This window comes from Lissotriton helveticus, chromosome 3_1 (assembly GCF_964261635.1).
Source record: "Lissotriton helveticus chromosome 3_1, aLisHel1.1, whole genome shotgun sequence".
NCBI lineage: Eukaryota > Metazoa > Chordata > Amphibia > Caudata > Salamandridae > Lissotriton > Lissotriton helveticus.
Window position 1 is genome coordinate 1,866,783,882 of NC_136061.1, and position 19,554 is coordinate 1,866,803,435.

General features: G+C 45.4%; 1 protein-coding gene across 3 annotated transcripts in view; it reads right to left on the minus strand.

Moving 5' to 3' along the window:
- Positions 1-244: 244 nt before the first annotated feature.
- LOC144823924 (uncharacterized) overlaps positions 245-19,554 on the minus strand; it is a 523,537-nt gene continuing 504,227 nt past the window's right edge. For all 3 annotated transcript variants that reach the window (XM_078682843.1, XM_078682842.1, XM_078682844.1), the window contains one exon: positions 245-3,269. In XM_078682843.1, the coding sequence (XP_078538969.1) occupies positions 1,564-3,269 (1,706 nt within the window). In that variant the 3' untranslated portion in view covers positions 245-1,563. The remainder of the gene's footprint in view (positions 3,270-19,554) is intronic.

The window sequence follows — 19,554 nt, forward strand, 5'->3', positions numbered from 1 at the left end:
GAAACGAGAGTGATGTGGGAGCCAACCAATGGCAAGTACAGGCAAGTAATGAGCGGGCTATAAGCCCCTTTTCAAATTTCTTTTTTGTTACCATAGATTTCTCGAACACCGTGCAGGAGAAACCTAAAAATGCATGCCCTTCATATGTCAAAAATGTGAAAGCAACTTGTACTAAGAGATAGAAGAGACAGCCCTAAATTGTTACTCAAGTCGAGTCTGTACAAACGGAAAAAGACAGCCCAGCTTTTGTATTCCTTTTAAATTGTATGGAGCATACATACAAAAATGAATACTGCAGAAACGGAAAGCGACATCACAGTGCAATGAAAATAATACAAATTTTGTGTCCTTTTCTTAGCACGTATGAAGAAATCAATGACTGCTACATTCAGCAAACGTTAAGTATTTTCATATATCAACAACAACTTTCTTATATCAATAAAGAAATTTAAAAAAAAGTAACAAAACAGGGCATGGTGAGGGTGTTTGAGGGGGATGGAACTCCATTGAAAAATAAATAATTAAAACTGTTTAAATCTTGGTCAGCATTCAAATAAAAAACAGTTATCAATACACAGTGAAAACCAAGGTATGAAAATAATAATTATAAACATATAGACAGTATGCACAGGAACTGGAAAATTCAGAAGCCTGGTGATGTCGATTATTTTGAATTATTGCACGGTTGACATGGAGCAGATTAACGCCAAATTACCATATGTGGGAGCCAGCATATGATCTTTGGTAAAGCATTATTGTGTCCAAAGTACAAATGTGACCAGAGTGACTGCACCTTTTTCCCCTATTCAATCTAAGACCCCAACTTAGAACTACTTTAGGTCAACAGTTTTAGTGAGATACACCTTTTATCTACCATGTCAAATTATTGAAAGTCAAATTTCAATGAAAAATTGAGTACCAGTTTTCTGACTATTGCATAATTCCATATCATTTGATAGTGGCTTATTACTGGTTACTTAGAGAAGGGATTTTCTAACCATTGCCTCGTCTATTTCGCAGTGGTAAAGAAATGCAGTAAAACATGTAAGCTCAAAATAAAGAAACACGATTTGATGTTTGTGCCTCGCACATTATTTTTCCAACCCATTAGGTAAAGGAAGTAAGACAAACTGTCTTAGGCTGAGCATTTATAATGTCATCAACAGGTAATAATTTCTCATTGTGAGAAAGACAAAAATGCAAGAATTTGGAACAGAGTTCTGTTTTCCAGGCCATTATCTATAATTATAACTGGTGGAAGGAATTGTCCAAAATCCACCTTTGTCCGCTCCATAAAATAATTCCATCTCATTATGAAAGTGAAAGCACTTTGTGATTTTTTTTTACCTAAAAAAGACTTGCAACTGAGCTTTCAGCGCAAAGGGAACCCTACCAGACAAACCAGCAACGCTCCAAGACAGCCTTCCTGCCCACAATAAATCAAGGCTTCTGCAGTGGCTTCGACTGCAGTATAACCACTAATCAGTCACTGCAGTACAACCACTAATCTTTTAACTTACATCCATCACAACCCACACATTCGGTCTATTTTTCCCAAACACTTTAAAACTGCACTGATTTGGACATTTCTGTCAAGGAAGTATTAGTGGAATTCAGGTTGTCATAGGAGCACGCTTTTGGAATTAAAGGATGTACCAGAGTTAATTTTGGCTTTGAGCTTTGAGGAGGGGGAGGGGGAGGTGGTGGTGGACCTTTGCGACATAACAATGACTTTTCGTCTAGTTTGCTGGTGTGTAAAATAATATTTAGTTTCAATGCAGGAGCAAGCGCTGGGTCTTCTCTGTCAGTGGGTGAAAGCCCAGAGGGCAGACGTTCCTGCAGAGGCCTCGCCATCTGTTTTGTGTTCACACAATCTTGTCCTGTTGCGTGTGCAACATGTAAGGGGGTGGTTGTCTTTATTATTTTGTAGGAGCTGGGCTGATCCTGTAGCTGTGGCGTAGACATGGGACGGGCACAGAAATTGCTGGTCCACTCCGAGGAGTTTTGTTCATGTACACTTAGAAGCGGCACGCTACCAGAAGGTCTTTGAAGATAGGGCATTAAGTTAAATCTCTGAAGTTCTGAGCTCTGGCCTTGGGAATCCTGTAGATCAAAGATTTCACACAGAGATGAGGACTTCTGAACAGTCCTTTCCAACTGGGGTTCAACAACACTGAGTTTTGTAGCACGGCAAGGATCATGTTTGCTTTCCAATTCGGACATGTTCTCATATTGTGAAACGTTAGATGGACGCCTTCTGCCCTCTTGAGCAGGAAGAGGGAGGCATGAAGAAGTACCAGTGAGGTCCACTGATGGACCTTGGTGCTCAGGAGAAACGTTCTGATGTGGTGTCGAGAAGGCATCTGTACTTGATAACCCAGGCAGGTGATCAGAGGGAGCGCAACTCACTGATGGTGTACATTCAGGAGTGGTTGTGTCAGATGCTATATTCTGCAGGACAACGTTAGTATTAATAGAGGGAAAGTCCAGATTTCTTACTTCTGCCGATGACGAGGATAAATCAGGCTGTTCCTGAACTTGTGGAAGGGGCTCCAATACGGCATCACCGATATTGTCGCAAACATTGGATTTGGGATCTTCGTCGCCAAAGCTGTCCAATTCTGCTTCAAACATACGCCCCTCATGAAGCTGCTGCAAGTGGGAAGTGACCAGTTCATTACTGGTAGAATTATCCTGGGTGAGTAACAGGTTAAGTTCATTTGAAGGCAAATCAGTGGTCAACGGTGAACAGTGAACATTTTCCTTAAAGTTCTCACTACTGCCTGTTTGTAAAGTTGTCTGACTTTGCTCTAACAACAATCCTATGTTTTCAGGTTTGGTTTCAACCTCGTGTTCTTTCCTGGGAGGCCCATTGTCCATTGTATATTCCTCCAGCTGTGTCTTTGGTGGCTGGTTTTGGGTATTTCCTAAGGTAGACAGGTCTTCGTCTGTGGAAAGCACTTGGCTTTGCACAAAGGCTAAAGGAAAAATTGTGATGGGAGGATTGTCCACGTGCCTTGTTGCAGGTGTAGAAGGGCCATTCTGGTGGGCTGGGTATATACTGACCTCCTCCAATGGAGCTTTGTAACAATCACTTTCATTCTGACTAATGGGACTTCCATCTCTCGGCACTTGCTTAATATTTTCCCATATTTCAATCTTTTCAATATCCGTGTTCTGATCAGGAATGGCATTGATGGGCTTCACAGGGAGGACTGTTATGGGGATTTCTTGGCCCAATGCTTTTTGGGGGAATTCTTCTGGTTTTGCTATGATGGAGATGAAACAAAAAATATAGGTTAGCTAGTTCTGTAATATTGCATTTGCCATAGATACATACATATATGTGTATAAAATGTATTTTAGTTCACGCTCAATGAAATCAAAACCAACAGTATCATAATCTTAAAAACACACAACCATGATAATAAACATTCAATAAAATAGTCCACAAGACAATTAGATAAGAATGCATTGCAAGCATTAAGAAATAATCTGCAGCCAGCAGCGGATTATCCATGGGTGGTGTAAAGGTGTAGGTTTGTCATATTTACATCAATTATGTTCTTGCTCTGTCTCCAAGCCATCCAAATATAGTTAATACTCCTATAGTGGACAGCCGTATTTGTACAATTGTTACACAGTTTAAGAGCCACTCTCCTAGTTGACACGCTGCTCTCAGATTTAAGCCAAAAATGTATACGTTTCAGGTAACGAAGGTGAATAAAAGATGAATTTCAGGATTTATGCCCTATGACGGAGGCAAGAACAGCCTGGCCTCCTTAAGTTCTACTCCCTAACGCTAGCGCTACTTGGGATCCGCCTGTATTCAGCAACATCCATTATTAGGAGATGGCAGGGATCACTGGGGACTGGCGAGGAGCTATCTGAGCTGCCTCAACACGGAAACAAAGATCTATGCAGTAGGCACAAGGCACAAGGGTTGCACCCGCAAGCCATGCTCTGGTAGGCAGAGCACTAGTAGTGCCTGCGATTCACTGACCAGAGGCCTCAGCGAGCACAGATTAGGGGTCACCTCAGGGATCAAGTAAGCAAGAAGTGTCAGAGAGACCCCTGCCTGCCTAACAAATAACAGATTCAGCTAGTAGGGCCCCAGAATGGGCCATGAGCATAAAGAATATAGGCTGCATGATGGGCAGCAGAGACATGATGAAAGGACACACAGCAGCTGAACTTGAACAGAGAGGCCCGGATCATGCCTGAGATTTAAGCAACAGGCACCTGTGAGAGACCGGCAGGGAGGTGAGATCTGAGTCTCAGAAATACCTTTAAATTATGAACAGAACATATTACACTGTGTAGATGTTAGGGACACACATGATAAATTGGCCTACAAGCAGTGCCACAGGGAAGATAACTGCAGGCCTCATGGGATTTGTTAGGCAAGCAGGGGTAATGGTTCCGCCAAATGTGAATGAGGGAGCCAGTAGTGAAAGGCTGAGCCTGTGGTATGGAAGCGCCTACCTAACCAATTGCTGGCTAGGCCCTGAAGACATAAAAACAGGGGAGGCAGACACAATGGAAGGCAAGGCAGTGGGGCCCCTGGGAGTTGAGGTATCACAAGTATACCCCAAGTGTGAAGCACAGCAACCCAACCTATGCCCCTGGGCCAACGAAAACCCCTTAGACAAGCAATAGGCACATACTTTCACTTAGGCACAGTGTTGGAGTATACAGTCCGGTGACAGTGACAACATAGTGGTAAAAACAACTGGAGGGCTCACCAAGGATGACCTAAGGCATTCTTGGCAGACCTGAAGTCAGACCAAGAAAAATCACGCTTGATCCATTTACCACAGCTACGAGCAGATTTCAGTTAGGACATTGCGGAGATTTAAAACAGACCGGCAGGTGAATCTTAACTGCAGATAGCCGCAGAGGCAGACCACCTAGTGACCACCTCAGACTGCCACCAGGAATCCTAAATCAAATTGCTGATGGCAAAATGCGACAATCTCAAGAACCGATCCTGTAGAGGCAATATACATATTAGGAACCTGAGAGAAGAAATAGAAGGAACTAATGTCACGGCCTGGGTCAGAGAACATTTCAAGACCAATTTGAAAGAATCCTCAGAATTCAATGTTGTCATATACAAAGCACACAGAGTGGGGGGAATCAAGAAGGTGATAAGAGTCGACCTACAGACTTGGTGCTCAAAATGTCAAGTTACCCACTTATGACTACCAATCTGGTTTCATATAATTGTGCAGCCCAAATTCCAACCCCTTCCTGAGCACAGATGAAGAGGACCCCTGCCTCCTGGTATTGCAGGACCTCACACCTGCCTTCAAAACAGCCTTGAGGACACATTCAAGCTAAAGGCTGCATTATATATTTGTAATGCTGGCCCTCACCACAATCGCGGTGTTGAAGCATTGCCTTATGATGTTCAGAAACGCAAATCTCCTGAGTGTTCAAGGTGAGGCATTGTGAAAACCTAACAGGCTGACACATATCACGGTGATGTGCACTTTGATGGACAGAGATGAGAGAAATAACAGCCATCTCATTAAGCCAAAACACATATTAGACAATATAACAGAGTTCTCAGACATCAATAGATAAAAGCACTGGAGAGGCCAGAAGCCAGACCTGCTGGGCAACAATGATGCTCACAGACTTGTACAAGGACCTTGGCTGTGATGCAAGCTAATTGAGTTCACACTGGGGCATATGGGTTGTTGATGCTTGCCTTCTGGTGGCAATAAAAACCAACATATCTCTGAGCATAATATCTGTCAAGTAGGCATGCCAGCTGCATTGTGCCTTCACAGACTGCCTAACCTTTGGAACAAACATCAGGAACACCTCGAGGAGACAGTACGAAAACTAATTAGACTAATTCTTTCACCGAGGCCAGTAAAAACCCCTGTTCACAGGTTCTAATCATATACATACTAATCAGCCTCCTATCCTTTGGATGTTGATAACACGAGTAATACTGAGTTATCGATGCATTTCGTAGAATGCTCTATTGAAGAGTTGTATTAATTATGTAGTTTACAATTACGGATCACAGCAGTTCTGCATGTTTTCCTGATCTGAAAACAGAGAAAAAAATAGCAGGTCATTGGAGATTATCATATTGTTTTATATTACGGAAAAAAACATATGTCAAAGGTGTGGCAGAAGAAATGAAGATGAGGTAAATGAGAGAGAAGAGAACCAGTCAGTCACCTACTGACATACTCTGGACTTTCAATCTTGAAACTTCTTGAAGGTGGCACAGGTAATTTATTGAGGAACTATTCCAAAAAGCAGACCTGCTGTCAGGTTGTTTACAAAACCTTTAGCACATGTTGGTGTAGACATGCCCAACTATAGCTTCCTAATAAGGTTCTTTGCTTTCCTGAAGACCTACCAAAAGAGATACTCTGGAGAACAGAAAGGAAGCCGAAAAGGCAAATTTATTTGAAAAAGAGGGTAGTCCCATATTGGCAAATGAGAGATGCAAATTAATATTATTTATTTGCGTTTTTTGTAAAGCGCGACACTCATCCCATGGGATATCACGGCGCTGAAAACCAGGGAAGCTGCAGGGGTGTGTGCTAAGAGATTTACAATTTGGGGAAGAGATGCGTTTTGAGTTTTTTCGGAACTGGGGGTAATTGGTAGTATGTCTCAGGTCAGAAGGAAGCTCATTCCACCTTTTTGCTGCAAGGTAGGAAAAGGAGCGTCCGCCTGTTCTGACCTTATAGATGCGTTTAGATTTCGCCAGGGCTGATTGGCATGATCGTAGGTTCCTATTAGGTACATTGAATTCGATCTTTCCTTGGAGTATCGAGGGGCCAGTTCCATGTAAAGTTCTATGAGCATGGCTAAGTAACTTGAAGGCAGCCCTCTGGCGCATCGGAAGCCAGTGAAGTTTTTTTAGACACTCTGATGCCGAATCTCGCTTGCCTTTATTGAGGATAAGTTTGGCCGCCTGGTTTTGCACAATCTGTAAGCGGGAGAATAACTGCTCATTCATCCCATTGAATAGTGCGTTGCCATAATCCAGGCGACTGACCAATAAGGCCTGAGTGACAGACCGTCTGCAGTCCAGGGGTATCCAGGGGAATATTTTTGCGAGTAGTTTTAATACAGCAAAACCCTTGCCACAGAGAGATCTAACGTGGTCCTTCATGGAAAGTGCGTCATCCATAATGATTCCCAAATTCTTGGCATGGTGTTTAGGGATAGGGGCCGTTCCCAGTGAAGGTGGCCACCATGTGGCATCCCACACGTGTTTTGCTCCCCCAAACAGGAGGATCTCCGATTTGCCTGCATTCAGTTTCAAGAAATGCTTGTGCATCCATTGTGCCATTTCTGACAGGCAGTTGTGTAGTTTGGTTTTAGTTACCTCGGGTCCCTCGTCCATAGCCACCACCAGCTGCGTGTCGTCTGCGTAAGAGCAGACGCCGATGCCCCACTTCCTTCCAATGTCAGCCAGAGATGAAATATAGACATTGAAAAGGGTGGGGCTCAGGGAGGCGCCCTGTGGCACTCCGCAGCCGATGGGGTTAGGTCTAGAATGGAACTGTCCCATGTGTACTGCCTGGGTACGGTTGGTCAGGAAGGAGTGTAGCCAATTTAGTGCTGTGGATTGGACTCCCTTACTCCGGAGTATGTTTAACAGACAGTCGTGGGAGACCGTATCAAACGCCGCTGACAGGTCGAGCAGTATCAGAGCCACCGCTCCACCTTGATCGGTGGAGGATCTGATACTGTCCGACACTGCCAGCAATGTTGCTTCGGTGCTATTGTTGGCTCTGAACCCAGTCTGAGATGGGTCCAGAAGGGAATTACTTTCGAGGTACCTGGTCAGCTGTAAATTGACCAGTTTCTCCAATGCTTTGGAGAGATAGGGAAGCTGGGAGATAGGTCTATAATTCTCCGGGTTGAAAATATCGGTTCCCGCTTTCTTCAAAAGAGGGGTCACAGAGGCATGCTTCCACGCATCAGGGAAGGTGACTGTGGTTAATGATTTATTGAAAAGTTGGGTGATTAAGGGACAGAGCGTGGGTACAGTTTTTGAGAACACAAAATGGGGGCAGGGATCTGAGGGGGATCCAGATTTAATTGTGTTCAAGACTGTTAGGACCTCTTCTGTAGAGAGTGGTCCAAAGCTGGCGAGACGGGGTCCAGTTCCTAAGTCTGGTGAATCTATAACCACTTCTGATGAGGAGGCGATTTTGAGTGGGTTATTTGGGTGGCTGATATTTTGAGGGGTGAAGGTGGAGTATATTTTCCTGATTTTTTCCGAGAAGAACATGCTAATGCGTTCACAAGCCTCAGTCGAGGGAGTGAGTATTTGTGAGATGCTAGAAGGTTTGCTGAGTTTCTTCACTATTTTAAATAGTTCTTTTGCTGAATTGCAGTTATCATGAATGCGCTGTGTAAAATGTTCCATTTTTGCCTGTTTGATAGCGAGAATATACTGCTTCCGTTTATGGACGTAGTTTTGTCTCGCATCACTGTCTTTGGACTGCCTCCATAGGTGTTCCTTTTTTTTGGCATTCCTTTTTGAGGTTTTTTTAGACAGGGAGTATACCATTTCTCTGTTATGGTTTTTGTTCTGGCTTTCCTCAACGGGGCTAGTGTGTTTAGTGTTTGCAATATACCCTCCTCTAGTAGGGCAACGTCGTTGCAAATAGAGGAGTCCTCTGAGAATATAACCTTGTCTCTAGGGAAATTTAGTTCGAAGTTGGATTCGTTAATCAGCCTCCAAGCTCGTTTGGAGATATAAGGGGCGGTCTTAGGTTTTGAGGGTCTGCTGGGAAGGGTGAGTGAGAAGGATATAAGGAAGTGGTCCGACCAGGGTAGTGGGTTGACCTCTTTTAGACTAGTGGATTCGATGTTGGTGAATAATAGGTCTAATGTGTGGCCGGCAGAGTGCGTGGGGCCCATAATCCACTGCTTGAGTTGGAGAATTTCCATGTCAGATTTCAGTTGGGAAGTTCCCGGGGCATCCATTTTTTCATAGTGGATATTAAAATCGCCGACTATCATATAGTTTTTGTGTTTTAAACACAGTGGCAGAAGTTGGTATAAAAGATTAGCACTAAGGCTGGTTTGATGTCCAGGGGGGTTATAGAGCACTGCACCAGCGAGAATGGTAAGACCATCCAAAAGTACTTTAAAAGGCAAGATCTCATGTTCAGTATGGGCAGTCATCGGTTCGGCCAAACATGTTAGATGATCCCTGAATATTACAGCAACCCCTCCTCCTCTTCTTTTACCAGCCCTGTTTTGAGAAATGATTTTATAGTTAGAGGGGAGGGCGATTGCTAGGTCTGGAGCACTGGTCTGGGATAGCCAGGTTTCAGTTACGAAGACTAGGTCCGGGGTCTTAGATGTAATTAGATCCCAGATGTCTAGGGCATGTGCAGGTAAGGATCTGGCATTGAGATATAAACAATTCAGCGACAGGTTGTTTTTCTCGTGAGGTGAGTGATTGTCTGATGGGGTTAGACCCATGCTAGACCAATGACAGGCGCAGCAGGAGATAGGTCCGTAGGAAAGACCTGGTCCCGTTTGGGTGCATAGGTGTATTTTTACACCTCTGTTATCTTTATGAAGAGCTAGCAATTCGCCTCGTGAATAGCGAATGGGCATAGGCAGATTTTGGACGGAGCCTGCAGGGGGTATAGCCCCTGGTCCCGGTCGGTCGCGGACGGGCGCAGACGGGCTTGCCTTTGGCGCGCCTTCGGCTCGCAGGCGACGCGCCCGCTGCGCGCGTCCGCTACGCATCCGGCCCAGGCACATGTTTTTGTAATGGTGGGGAGGGGGCGTGGTCTCAGGGCGGTGGACGTGGCCCACTGTCCTCGTGATTTGGCGACAGCTGGATGTGGTTCGCCCGCGGCCGCGTACAATCGGCTGCGCGGCGTGAGTACAGCCTTTACCAAATGAGGGGGGAAGTGCTCAGGGCAGCATGACAAACAATGGAAGTACGTTTTCTAAAAGTTTGAATACAATTTTAAAAGAGCTAAGCTCCCGGCTTTCCGCCTCAAGAGCTGTCCTTAGGTTTTGACGCAATTGCTTTCCAGGCGCGGCTTTTGTACCTTGCAAGGGGCGTGGTCTCAGGGAGGTGGGCGTGGCCCACTGTCCTCGTGATTTGGCGGCAGCTGGATGTGGTTCGCCCACGGCAGCGTACAATCGGCTGCGCGGCGTGAGTACAGCCTTTACCAAATGAGGGGGGAAGTGCTCAGGGCAGCGTGACAAACAATGGAAGTAAGTTTTCTAAAAGTTTGAATACAATTTTAAAAGAGCTTAGCTCCCGGCTTTCCGCCTCAAGAGCTGTCCTTAGGTTTTGGCGCGATTGCTTTCCAGGCGCGGTTTTTGTACCTTGCAAGGGGCGTGGTCTCAGGGCGGTGGGCGTGGCCCACTGTCCTCGTGATTTGGCGGCAGCTGGATGTGGTTCGCCCGCGGCAGCGTACAATCGGCTGCGCGGCGTGAGTACAGCCTTTACCAAATGAGGGGGGAAGTGCTCAGGGCAGCGTGACAAACAATGGAAGTAAGTTTTCTAAAAGTAAGAATACAATTTTGAAAGAGCTAAGCTCCCGGCTTTCCGCCTCAAGAGCTTTCCTTAGGTTTTGACGCGATTGCTTTCCAGGCGCGGCTTTTGTACCTTGCAAGGGGCGTGGTCTCAGGGCGGTGGGCGTGGCCCACTGTTCTCGTGATTTGGCGGCAGCTGGATGTGGTTCGCCCGCGGCAGCGTACAATCGGCTGCGCGGCGTGAGTACAGCCTTTACCAAATGAGGGGGGAAGTACTCAGGGCAGCGTGACAAACAATGGAAGTAAGTTTTCTAAAAGTTTGAATACAATTTTAAAAGAGCTAAGCTCCCGGCTTTCCGCCTCAAGAGCTGTCCTTAGGTTTTGACGCGATTGCTTTCCAGGCGCGGCTTTTGTACCTTGCAAGGGGCGTGGTCTCAGGGCGGTGGGCGTGGCCCACTGTCCTCGTGATTTGGCGGCAGCTGGATGTGGTTCGCCCGCGGCAGCGTACAATCGGTTGCGCGGCGTGAGTACAGCCTTTACCAAATGAGGGGGGGAAGTGCTCAGGGCAGCGTGACAAACAATGGAAGTAAGTTTTCTAAAAGTTTGAATACAATTTTAAAAGAGCTAAGCTCCCGGCTTTCCGCCTCAAGAGCTGTCCTTAGGTTTTGACGCGATTGCTTTCCAGGCGCGGCTTTTGTACCTTGCAAGGGGCGTGGTCTCAGGGCGGTGGGCGTGGCCCACTGTCCTCGTGATTTGGCGGCAGCTGGATGTGGTTCGCCCGCGGCAGCGTACAATCGGCTGCGCGGCGTGAGTACAGCCTTTACCAAATGAGGGGGGAAGTGCTCAGGGCAGCGTGACAAACAATGGAAGTAAGTTTTCTAAAAGTTTGAATACAATTTTAAAAGAGCTAAGCTCCTGGCTTTCCGCCTCAAGAGCTGTCCTTAGGTTTTGACGCGATTGCTTTCCAGGCGCGGCTTTTGTACCTTGCAAGGGGCGTGGTCTCAGGGCGGTGGGCGTGGCCCACTGTCCTCGTGATTTGGCGGCAGCTGGATGTGGTTCGCCCGCGGCAGCGTACAATCGGCTGCGCGGCGTGAGTACAGCCTTTACCAAATGAGGGGGGAAGTGCTCAGGGCAGCGTGACAAACAATGGAAGTAAGTTTTCTAAAAGTTGGAATACAAATTTAAAAGAGCTAAGCTCCCGGCTTTCCGCCTCAAGAGCTGTCCTTAGGTTTTACATGTAATACCCTCAATTGCATAAAGAGGGTGTGTTTTCAGAAGATAGAAGGTATCATGATCTTTAGAGATGTGCAGGCCTAGTTATTTAAGGAAGATTCTGTTGTAAGAGAACATGTAATAGGAATTGAGGGCATTCCTCAAAAAAGCAAATAGTTAAAGCATTCTCTTAGAAAACATGCCTGCCAATTGATGACTAGCCTTAAAGGCCTGGCAAACTTCTCCAACAACATCTGTGGTGCGGCATGCACCAAGAAGATTGGACATATACAGATGGAAGTCATCTGCGCATAAAGGAACTTTTTTCATTGAAGGAGTGTTTTCCATGTTTTTCTTAGCAGCCCAAGTCCCAACCCATGCAAAATACCTGAACTTTTATGCAAGTCTATCTATTTTGTGAAAAAATCCATTCTCCTCTGGAATATACAATTTGACCCACCTAAAAAAATGATTCATTATTTATTCTCTGCCTCCATGTCAATATATCATTAGCCATCCTGAAGAAAATGCCATGAATGTATCAGAAATTAGAATTTCTGATACATTCAGTCTCCCGTCCACACTCTTATTACAAAGGTTGTGTGTCACGATATTGACTACAGATATATTCTGGTCCTGGCCTGCCATGCAGAAGCTGCAACTTAATGGAAAATACATCCAGCCAGTTGTCTTTGGCGAGTGCCTCTGTTGGTCTGGTTCTCACAGAGAGTAAGGTAGGTCCCAGGAATGTACTGGCACAAATAGAAAAGAGTGAGGCTACATCAGAGAATATATAAGGGGCTTGCCATGACCTGGGCATCTTGTTTGACGACATGACCGTAGTCATCCAATTACAAAGCAGCTCAAGCCAGAGCATAGGTGGAACATGGTCGGTGTAGGGCTGCGTCATACATGCAACTTCTAGAAGTAGTAGAGAACGTGAGTAAATAAGAGTAAGGAAACACAAAGGACAGAATATACAGCAAAAGAAGGAGAAACAAGCACCGATGCGAGACGTATTGGCATTGTCAGAGTTTTTGAAAGATGTTGCTCGGAGTACTGTGCAACATGGCTCAAAGCAATTAAAACAAAATGTTATGGCATGGCCAGCATTAACCACATCAAAGCACTTTTTTGGTTTAGTTTAAGTCATGTTACATAGCATCTTTAAAAAATCATTAAGAAAGCCAAATAGCTCTGTGCGGGATATTTGGTTTTGTTAATGTTTTTTAAAAGGATGTAGTGTTATGGCCAGAACAGCCACCTGCAGAACTGGGGAACCAGGTTTGAGTCCAGGCGTCGGCACAACATCATGTGATTCTGGGCAAATGACTAAAACTCCCCATGTAAAACATGAATGTCTCTTTGTGTAAGGTAAATGGTGCTCATGCAAAGCGCTCCAATACCTTCGGCCTGAGCTTGTGCAATAACCCTGCAAAAAAAAAAGAAAAGAAAACAACAAGAGGGAGGAGGGTTTGAACCAAAGGCGGCGTAGTGAGTGTGAATGCGTCCTTGTGTAAAGTAAATGGTTGTCATGTAAAATGCTCCAATACCTTCAGGCCGAGTTTGCGATATAAACCTGCAAAAAAAAAGAATTATAAAAAAGCAACAAGAGGGAGGAAGTGGGAACCAAAGGTGGCAGGGTGAGTGGTTTAAAGAGAACTATGGGGGTGTCGAAAAATAAATACTATTTAAAAAGAGTACCTTAAGGATCCTGTGGACATTGAAAGGACACTGGCCACAGGAAGCAGTACTTGGTCCATGCTCCACAGCAGGAACAAAGGGACGAAGACTGAATCCCAGCCAAAGAGGAGGCTGGATGTCAGAAGGAGGTACCGACCAATAGCAAACAAGGAAACAAGAGTGACGTCGGAGCCACCAATGCTAAGTAAAGGTAAGTTATGAGCTTGCTCTGAACCCCATTTAAGCTTTTTTTTTATAGAACAATAGCTTTCACTAACAGTGCACATGCCCTGTAGGCAAAACCTAAAAAGGATACAGCGATAGGAAATATTGAATGAAAAGAGACGTGATGAGAAAGGAGGAATGACAGGACGGACAAAAATAAAGGAAAGAGATGGGGTAGGGGAGAGTTATAGAGGAGAAAGAGCAAGGGACAGGTGAGATTTGGGTGTATTCAGAAGTACAGCGGACAAGACAATAGCAGAGAAAAAAAAAACATGATGTGGTGGCGAGATAGACATCCAGATGATGAATAGAAGAGGAGAAGAATGGAGACGAGTTCAGAGGAGGAAAGAAAAGGAGAGTGTGAGTGCAGAAAGGAAAACAAAGAGTTGAGGATATTGATCTGAGCAAAGGAAGGTAACAAACAACAGGACATAAATAGAAACAAGCATTTACAATGTAATAGGTCTCGCAGCATTAAAGTTTGAGTTATTGGCATTGTGTATGACAATGAGTTGCATAAATTATTTAGCAAACTTTGAATTGGTGAGCAGTGAGAGTGTGTGCAAGAGTATGCTGTTGCTCACAGCTGTTATTATTCACATAACTCTGATGATGCACCTCACGCACAGGGCATTCAGTTATTATTCACACAGCTCTGATGATGCACCTCACGCACGGGCTCACAGCTGTTATTATTCACACAGCTCTGATGTTGCACCTCACGCACGGGCTCACAGCTGTTATTATTCACACAGCTCTGAGGATGCACCTCACGCATGGGGCTGACGCACTTATTATTCACACCGCTCTATTTTGTGTACCTTTGTAACTGTATATATGTAACTTGTTAGTGCGTTTAGTGTATCTTGTGTGCCTTTTGTAACTTACCTAGTTCTTTTGTAAAGCGCTCTGACACCTTTTGGGTAATGTTTGCGCTATATAAAACTTCATTAAAGAAAGTAAATAGTATAGGTAAATATTAATTCATTTCAGCAGTGGATATGCGAGTTCCCTACCCCTCCGTCATTAGTGTAACGTTGTGAGGGCACAGACCCGCAATAGCGTACTGACTACAGAGATTGGAATCGCGGCAATAACTAGGGTGGGTGAGCGTGTGCCCAGTCTGTTTCTTTATTCGAACGGGATGCCTCTGTAGTCTGCTACGATGGATGACGTGCGAGAAAGCAAGTCAATGCTGCAGCAGGGTGCCACTCGAACCACTGCTTCTTAACGGAACGTTTAGTGTCGAAAATGCCACATATGCCTCAGAGAACCGTCCCCGTATGGTACATGCCCTGACAACGTCCCTTAAGGATGCCACGCATATCCCAACACCCGGGAACGGGGGCAGCAGCCAAAGCTTCCTGCATGGAGTATCAGTTACGAACATACCTGGGAGAGGTCCAACGATCGTTCACTCTGACGATAAACGGCCATACCAAACTCTTTAACGTTCCTCCCATCCTGAAAGTCGAGCCACAGGCTGGCCTAACATCCCCGCTCTGGGAGAAGCGGTTAAAAACAGGTCCGTTACCGACTAACATTAAGAAACTCCTAACCAAGGCAACAAACTCGCTTCAAACTGGGCGGCTTACACAGCCTGTAGGAGAGTGGCTGGAGAGTAGCACGTGCGGACCTGCCCCAGCATCAAATTAAATGGCATGAACGGACAGCAAAAAGCATGAAAACCACAACACGAAACCGAAACCTTCCGTGGGGCGGGACTTCCGTCTTCGGAAGTTCGCGCACGCGCCCACGGAGTGCCACGGAGAGAAGCAGTGCTGGTGACACGGGGCTCCCATGCCCGAGGGAGATCCCTGCGGAGGCTGCAGAAGTCCAGAATGGCGGTAAGTGGCGCTTAGTTGTAGGGGGGAGTGGGGGTGCGCTTGTGTGTGTGTGTGTGTGTGCGCGCGCCAGTGTGTTGCCTGTGTGTATGTGTGCGGCGGCGGCAGCGGGGGGGTCTCTATGTGTGTGTGCGTGCGTGTGTGTAGGTGCGCTCGTGTGTGTGTCTCTGTGTGTGTGCGGCGGGGGTGTATGTGTGTGTGCGTGTGTGTAGGTGCGCTCGTGTGTGTGTCTCTGTGTGTGCGCATGCATGCAGGGGGAGGTGTGGCTGTGTGTTACGGCTTTCCAGGAGACAGGAGCTGGCCACAGCGAGCGTGTTCTCGTGCGCGTGGCCCGCTCAAATCGCCTTCTGGCAGAGGAAATGCGCGCGGCCAGGTGCTGTCTCCTGGAAAGCTGCGACGCTCACAATAGGTCTCTGGCGAGACAGCGCTTCGCGCTGTAAATCGCCACAAAACCTAAAAAGGTAAGAAGGCAATAATAAGGATGTTGGTGGTAGCAGGAAAAAGGAGATACGAAATAGAGGATGTGGCCTAATGGCTAGAGCGGTCAACCTCAAAGCTGAGGAACCGGGTTTAAATTTCGGCAGGGATGCTCAACATCCTGTGATTCTGGGCGAATCACTTAATCTCCCCGTGCCTAACAAAATTAATGTGTCCTGTAAAATAACTGGTGCTCATGTAAAGCGCTCTGATACCTTCGGGTTAAGTTCCCGCTATATAAAACTCCGGAAAAAAAGATAGGAAGGGAGAAGTGAAGACCCCATATAGATGTGAAAGAGAAAGTGGCAGGCATTAAATAGGTTAGTGATTAAAGAGAGGTTGTGGAGAGCGAAGGGCAGGATATAGCTCTAGAACAGTAGACAGGGGAATAGTGAAGAGGAAAAACAGGAAGGAGAAAAAATAGAAGTTAAAGGGGAGCAAGGAGAAGAGAAGAAACATTCAAAAGGAAGATGCATTAAAGGATGAGAGAAGGAAAAGTCAAAAGGAAGAGGCATTGAAGGATGAGCGAGAGAGAGGGAAATGTTGAAGTGGATAGGGGAGAGAGAGTGAAAGAGAGAGGAGCGGACAAGAAGAGAGATGGATTGAAATAGGAAAAAGAGAGGAAAGAAGTATAATAAGGAATTCAGAGATATATAAATAGGGACATAGCTATATTTAGGGCCGCAGATGCAGTGGCACTACTTCCCTAGGGTGCGATGCGTCAACTGTCTCAATCACATTTGCCTTTTAACACTGAGTCTGGTGGTAAAGGGGCTCCTTTTGCTTAATACCATTGTAAAGCAAGGGGCTTTCTCTGTGCTACTGTAATATGCAAACACAACAATGATGGACAGAATGTGGATCAATGTCACACATTCACCCCAGTCCAAAGATCTGGGCCCAAATCCATCGTTTTTCCACTCCACACCACCCTGGGTTAGACAATGGCGATATGCAAATCAGCGCTGACCCTGTGCCCCATGGGAACAGTCCAGTCCGAACTACAAAAGCCATGTCCTTCCCAGAACGGAAACAAGCATCCGAGGACCGGCCCGGTTTCGAGGTAACACCTCTCATCAGCCCGGCTAGCTTGATTCCAGTGGTGTGGAGTGCCTGGGACTCACGTCTGAGCATCCCCAGTACACTTAGAGCGGTAATTGCAAACACAACAATGATGGACAGAATGTGGATCAATGTCACACATTCACCCCAGTCCAAAGATCTGGGCCCAAATCCATCGTTTTTCCACTCCACACCACCCTGGGTTAGACAATGGCGATATGCAAATCAGCGCTGACCCTGTGCCCCATGGGAATGTAATATGGCCAGCACCCTGTGACATTGCCAAGTAAAAGAATATGGGCATCAAGATTATGCCAAACAGGAAGTTATAATTACGAATGTGGCTGGCCTGTTGCAGATTACACATTTTAACTATTTGCTCAGGGTGGAATATGGAAGCGACATTCTTAGACCCTGTGCACAATACCAGCACCAACTGCAATGCTGACAGCCCCTAGGTCAGAAAGACTTTCACAGCAGAAACAAGTTAAGGAGGCAAAGGACTAAAATAGCACAAAACCCAGGGGCATAGCTTCGGGGTATGGAGGGTTGGGTTGTGACACCCTCCACACTCCCCAATAAATGCATTCTTAGCTTGGGAGTTGGATATGGGGGGCCTTGATCTGGGTATTTTATACCTTTGTTGGTTTTTCTCATTGTCTTCCTTTAAGTAAAAGGTTTTAACTAATTAATTTTTTCAAAGTATCTTAAACAGAGGACCACCTAGTGCAAATAAGTATTGAACCTGTGCCTCATGGAAACAGTGTATCCCAAACCTTGGTCATCCCGCCACCCTTTGCCATATTGTTTTTTAGTTGGGAAATTTGTGATTCATGCACCCCCAATCTCACTGACTAAGATACTCCCATGACAAAACCTGTAGCCTTCTTTTCCAATCCAAAGAAGTAGGAGTGCAATTCTTGCTGATGTCAAACTGGGGAACCAGCTCTAGCAGCCTTTGGATCACTATGAACACGCTTGGGAAACACAGAGAGCATGCAAGTCGGTGGAGGTAACAGTATTATGAAGAAATCTTAATTACAGGGGGTTGCTAAGAGCATCTTCCTGCATACCTGAAGATGGATGGGCAGAAAAACCAAAGAAAGAATCTTTCCGATCACATTAAAAGCAGTTCTTTTCCATGAAAAGAGGGGTGGCATCTGCTCCTTTCTGTACTGACCACGGCTGGTCCTGTTATGTCCAGATGGGGATGAAATTATAATTACGCCGAGAATAATTTTTGTAATTGTTTACAACAAATTGTATGCAACATTACTGAGATTATGCCATTACTACACATTGCATAATGAGACTTCCGTTCAGGGAGAAATCCTAATTCAAGGTGTAATGTTCAGGTAATATTTGCGCATGAGAGGCAGCGTTTGACCACGAGTAGTAGTTCCTGTAAAGCAGGTAGTCAAAAAATAATTCAGGTAGATTTTTTACCCGAGCAAATAGTTCAGGTAATTTTTTAACACAAAACAGCAAATGCGAATGCAAGCGGCAATGTTTGAATGAGATCATTCGGAAATCAACTCGAAATTAAATTTTCGAGCTGAACTTTTACCTATTCAGGTAATTGTTTGTGTGTGAGGTGCATTTTGCATAATTTTGTGGTAATTTACAGACCCTTAATTATGTCTCATCTCGTGAGTAAGAATCACCAAATTCCCTGAAATGATCTAAACCTTAGATCCTTTGATGAAGGTTTACAAAGTTCAAATGATTTTGTGGTTGGTTTGAATGACCCCATCGCTCTTGTTCTCATTCTCAAAACTCAGCCATACATTCTTCTAATTTCTTGTCCGTCGAGACACAAGACAATTCTTTGTCATCAAAAAACCGTGGCTTAGGGTCAGGTCCTCTACTCTATCGGACAAGCAGAGCATTACAGTCATGCTTTTTTAAGCCCCGATGCTCCCAGAGCAATTATCCTTGCAGCCATGTCGTCAGAATCCAGGGCAGACTTGAGATAAAGAAGCTGACTTGTCTAACCTCTCACTTTTCTTTATCAAAACTCTTTTGTCAAAAGCAGGAAGATCAAATTGGAAGTACACCAGGGGAGTCAACTTTTTCTAGGTATCATCAGCATTAACTTTTCATGAATGGAGCGAGGAATTTTTAATAACCCTTATTCCCCTAGCCATCCCTTATCTGCCCAAGGGGGATATTCATGGCAGGTAGTACCACTTATAATTGGCATGAAGGGTGGCAAGACATACAAACAATCCATGCCATTCATATGCTGCTGTCTTGTACATGGTTCGAGTGTTTTACTTACAATTGGCGGTATCTGAGGGTCTTGCTACAAGCTCAAGGCCATTTTAGGCCATTCTTCCTAAAGATGATTGCCACCCCCTACTAGTATTTAAAGGTAGGATGCATTGTCTTCAGCCTCACCAGACCATAACCAGAAATGACTGAAAGACCTGGTTATTAACCTAATTCCACTCCATATCAGTCCAAGTAATACAATCATCTGAAGTTTTCTGCAGATGCTGCTGGACAAGAAAAAGACCTTAGAGAGCAGAGTCGAACTGACCTAAAAAGG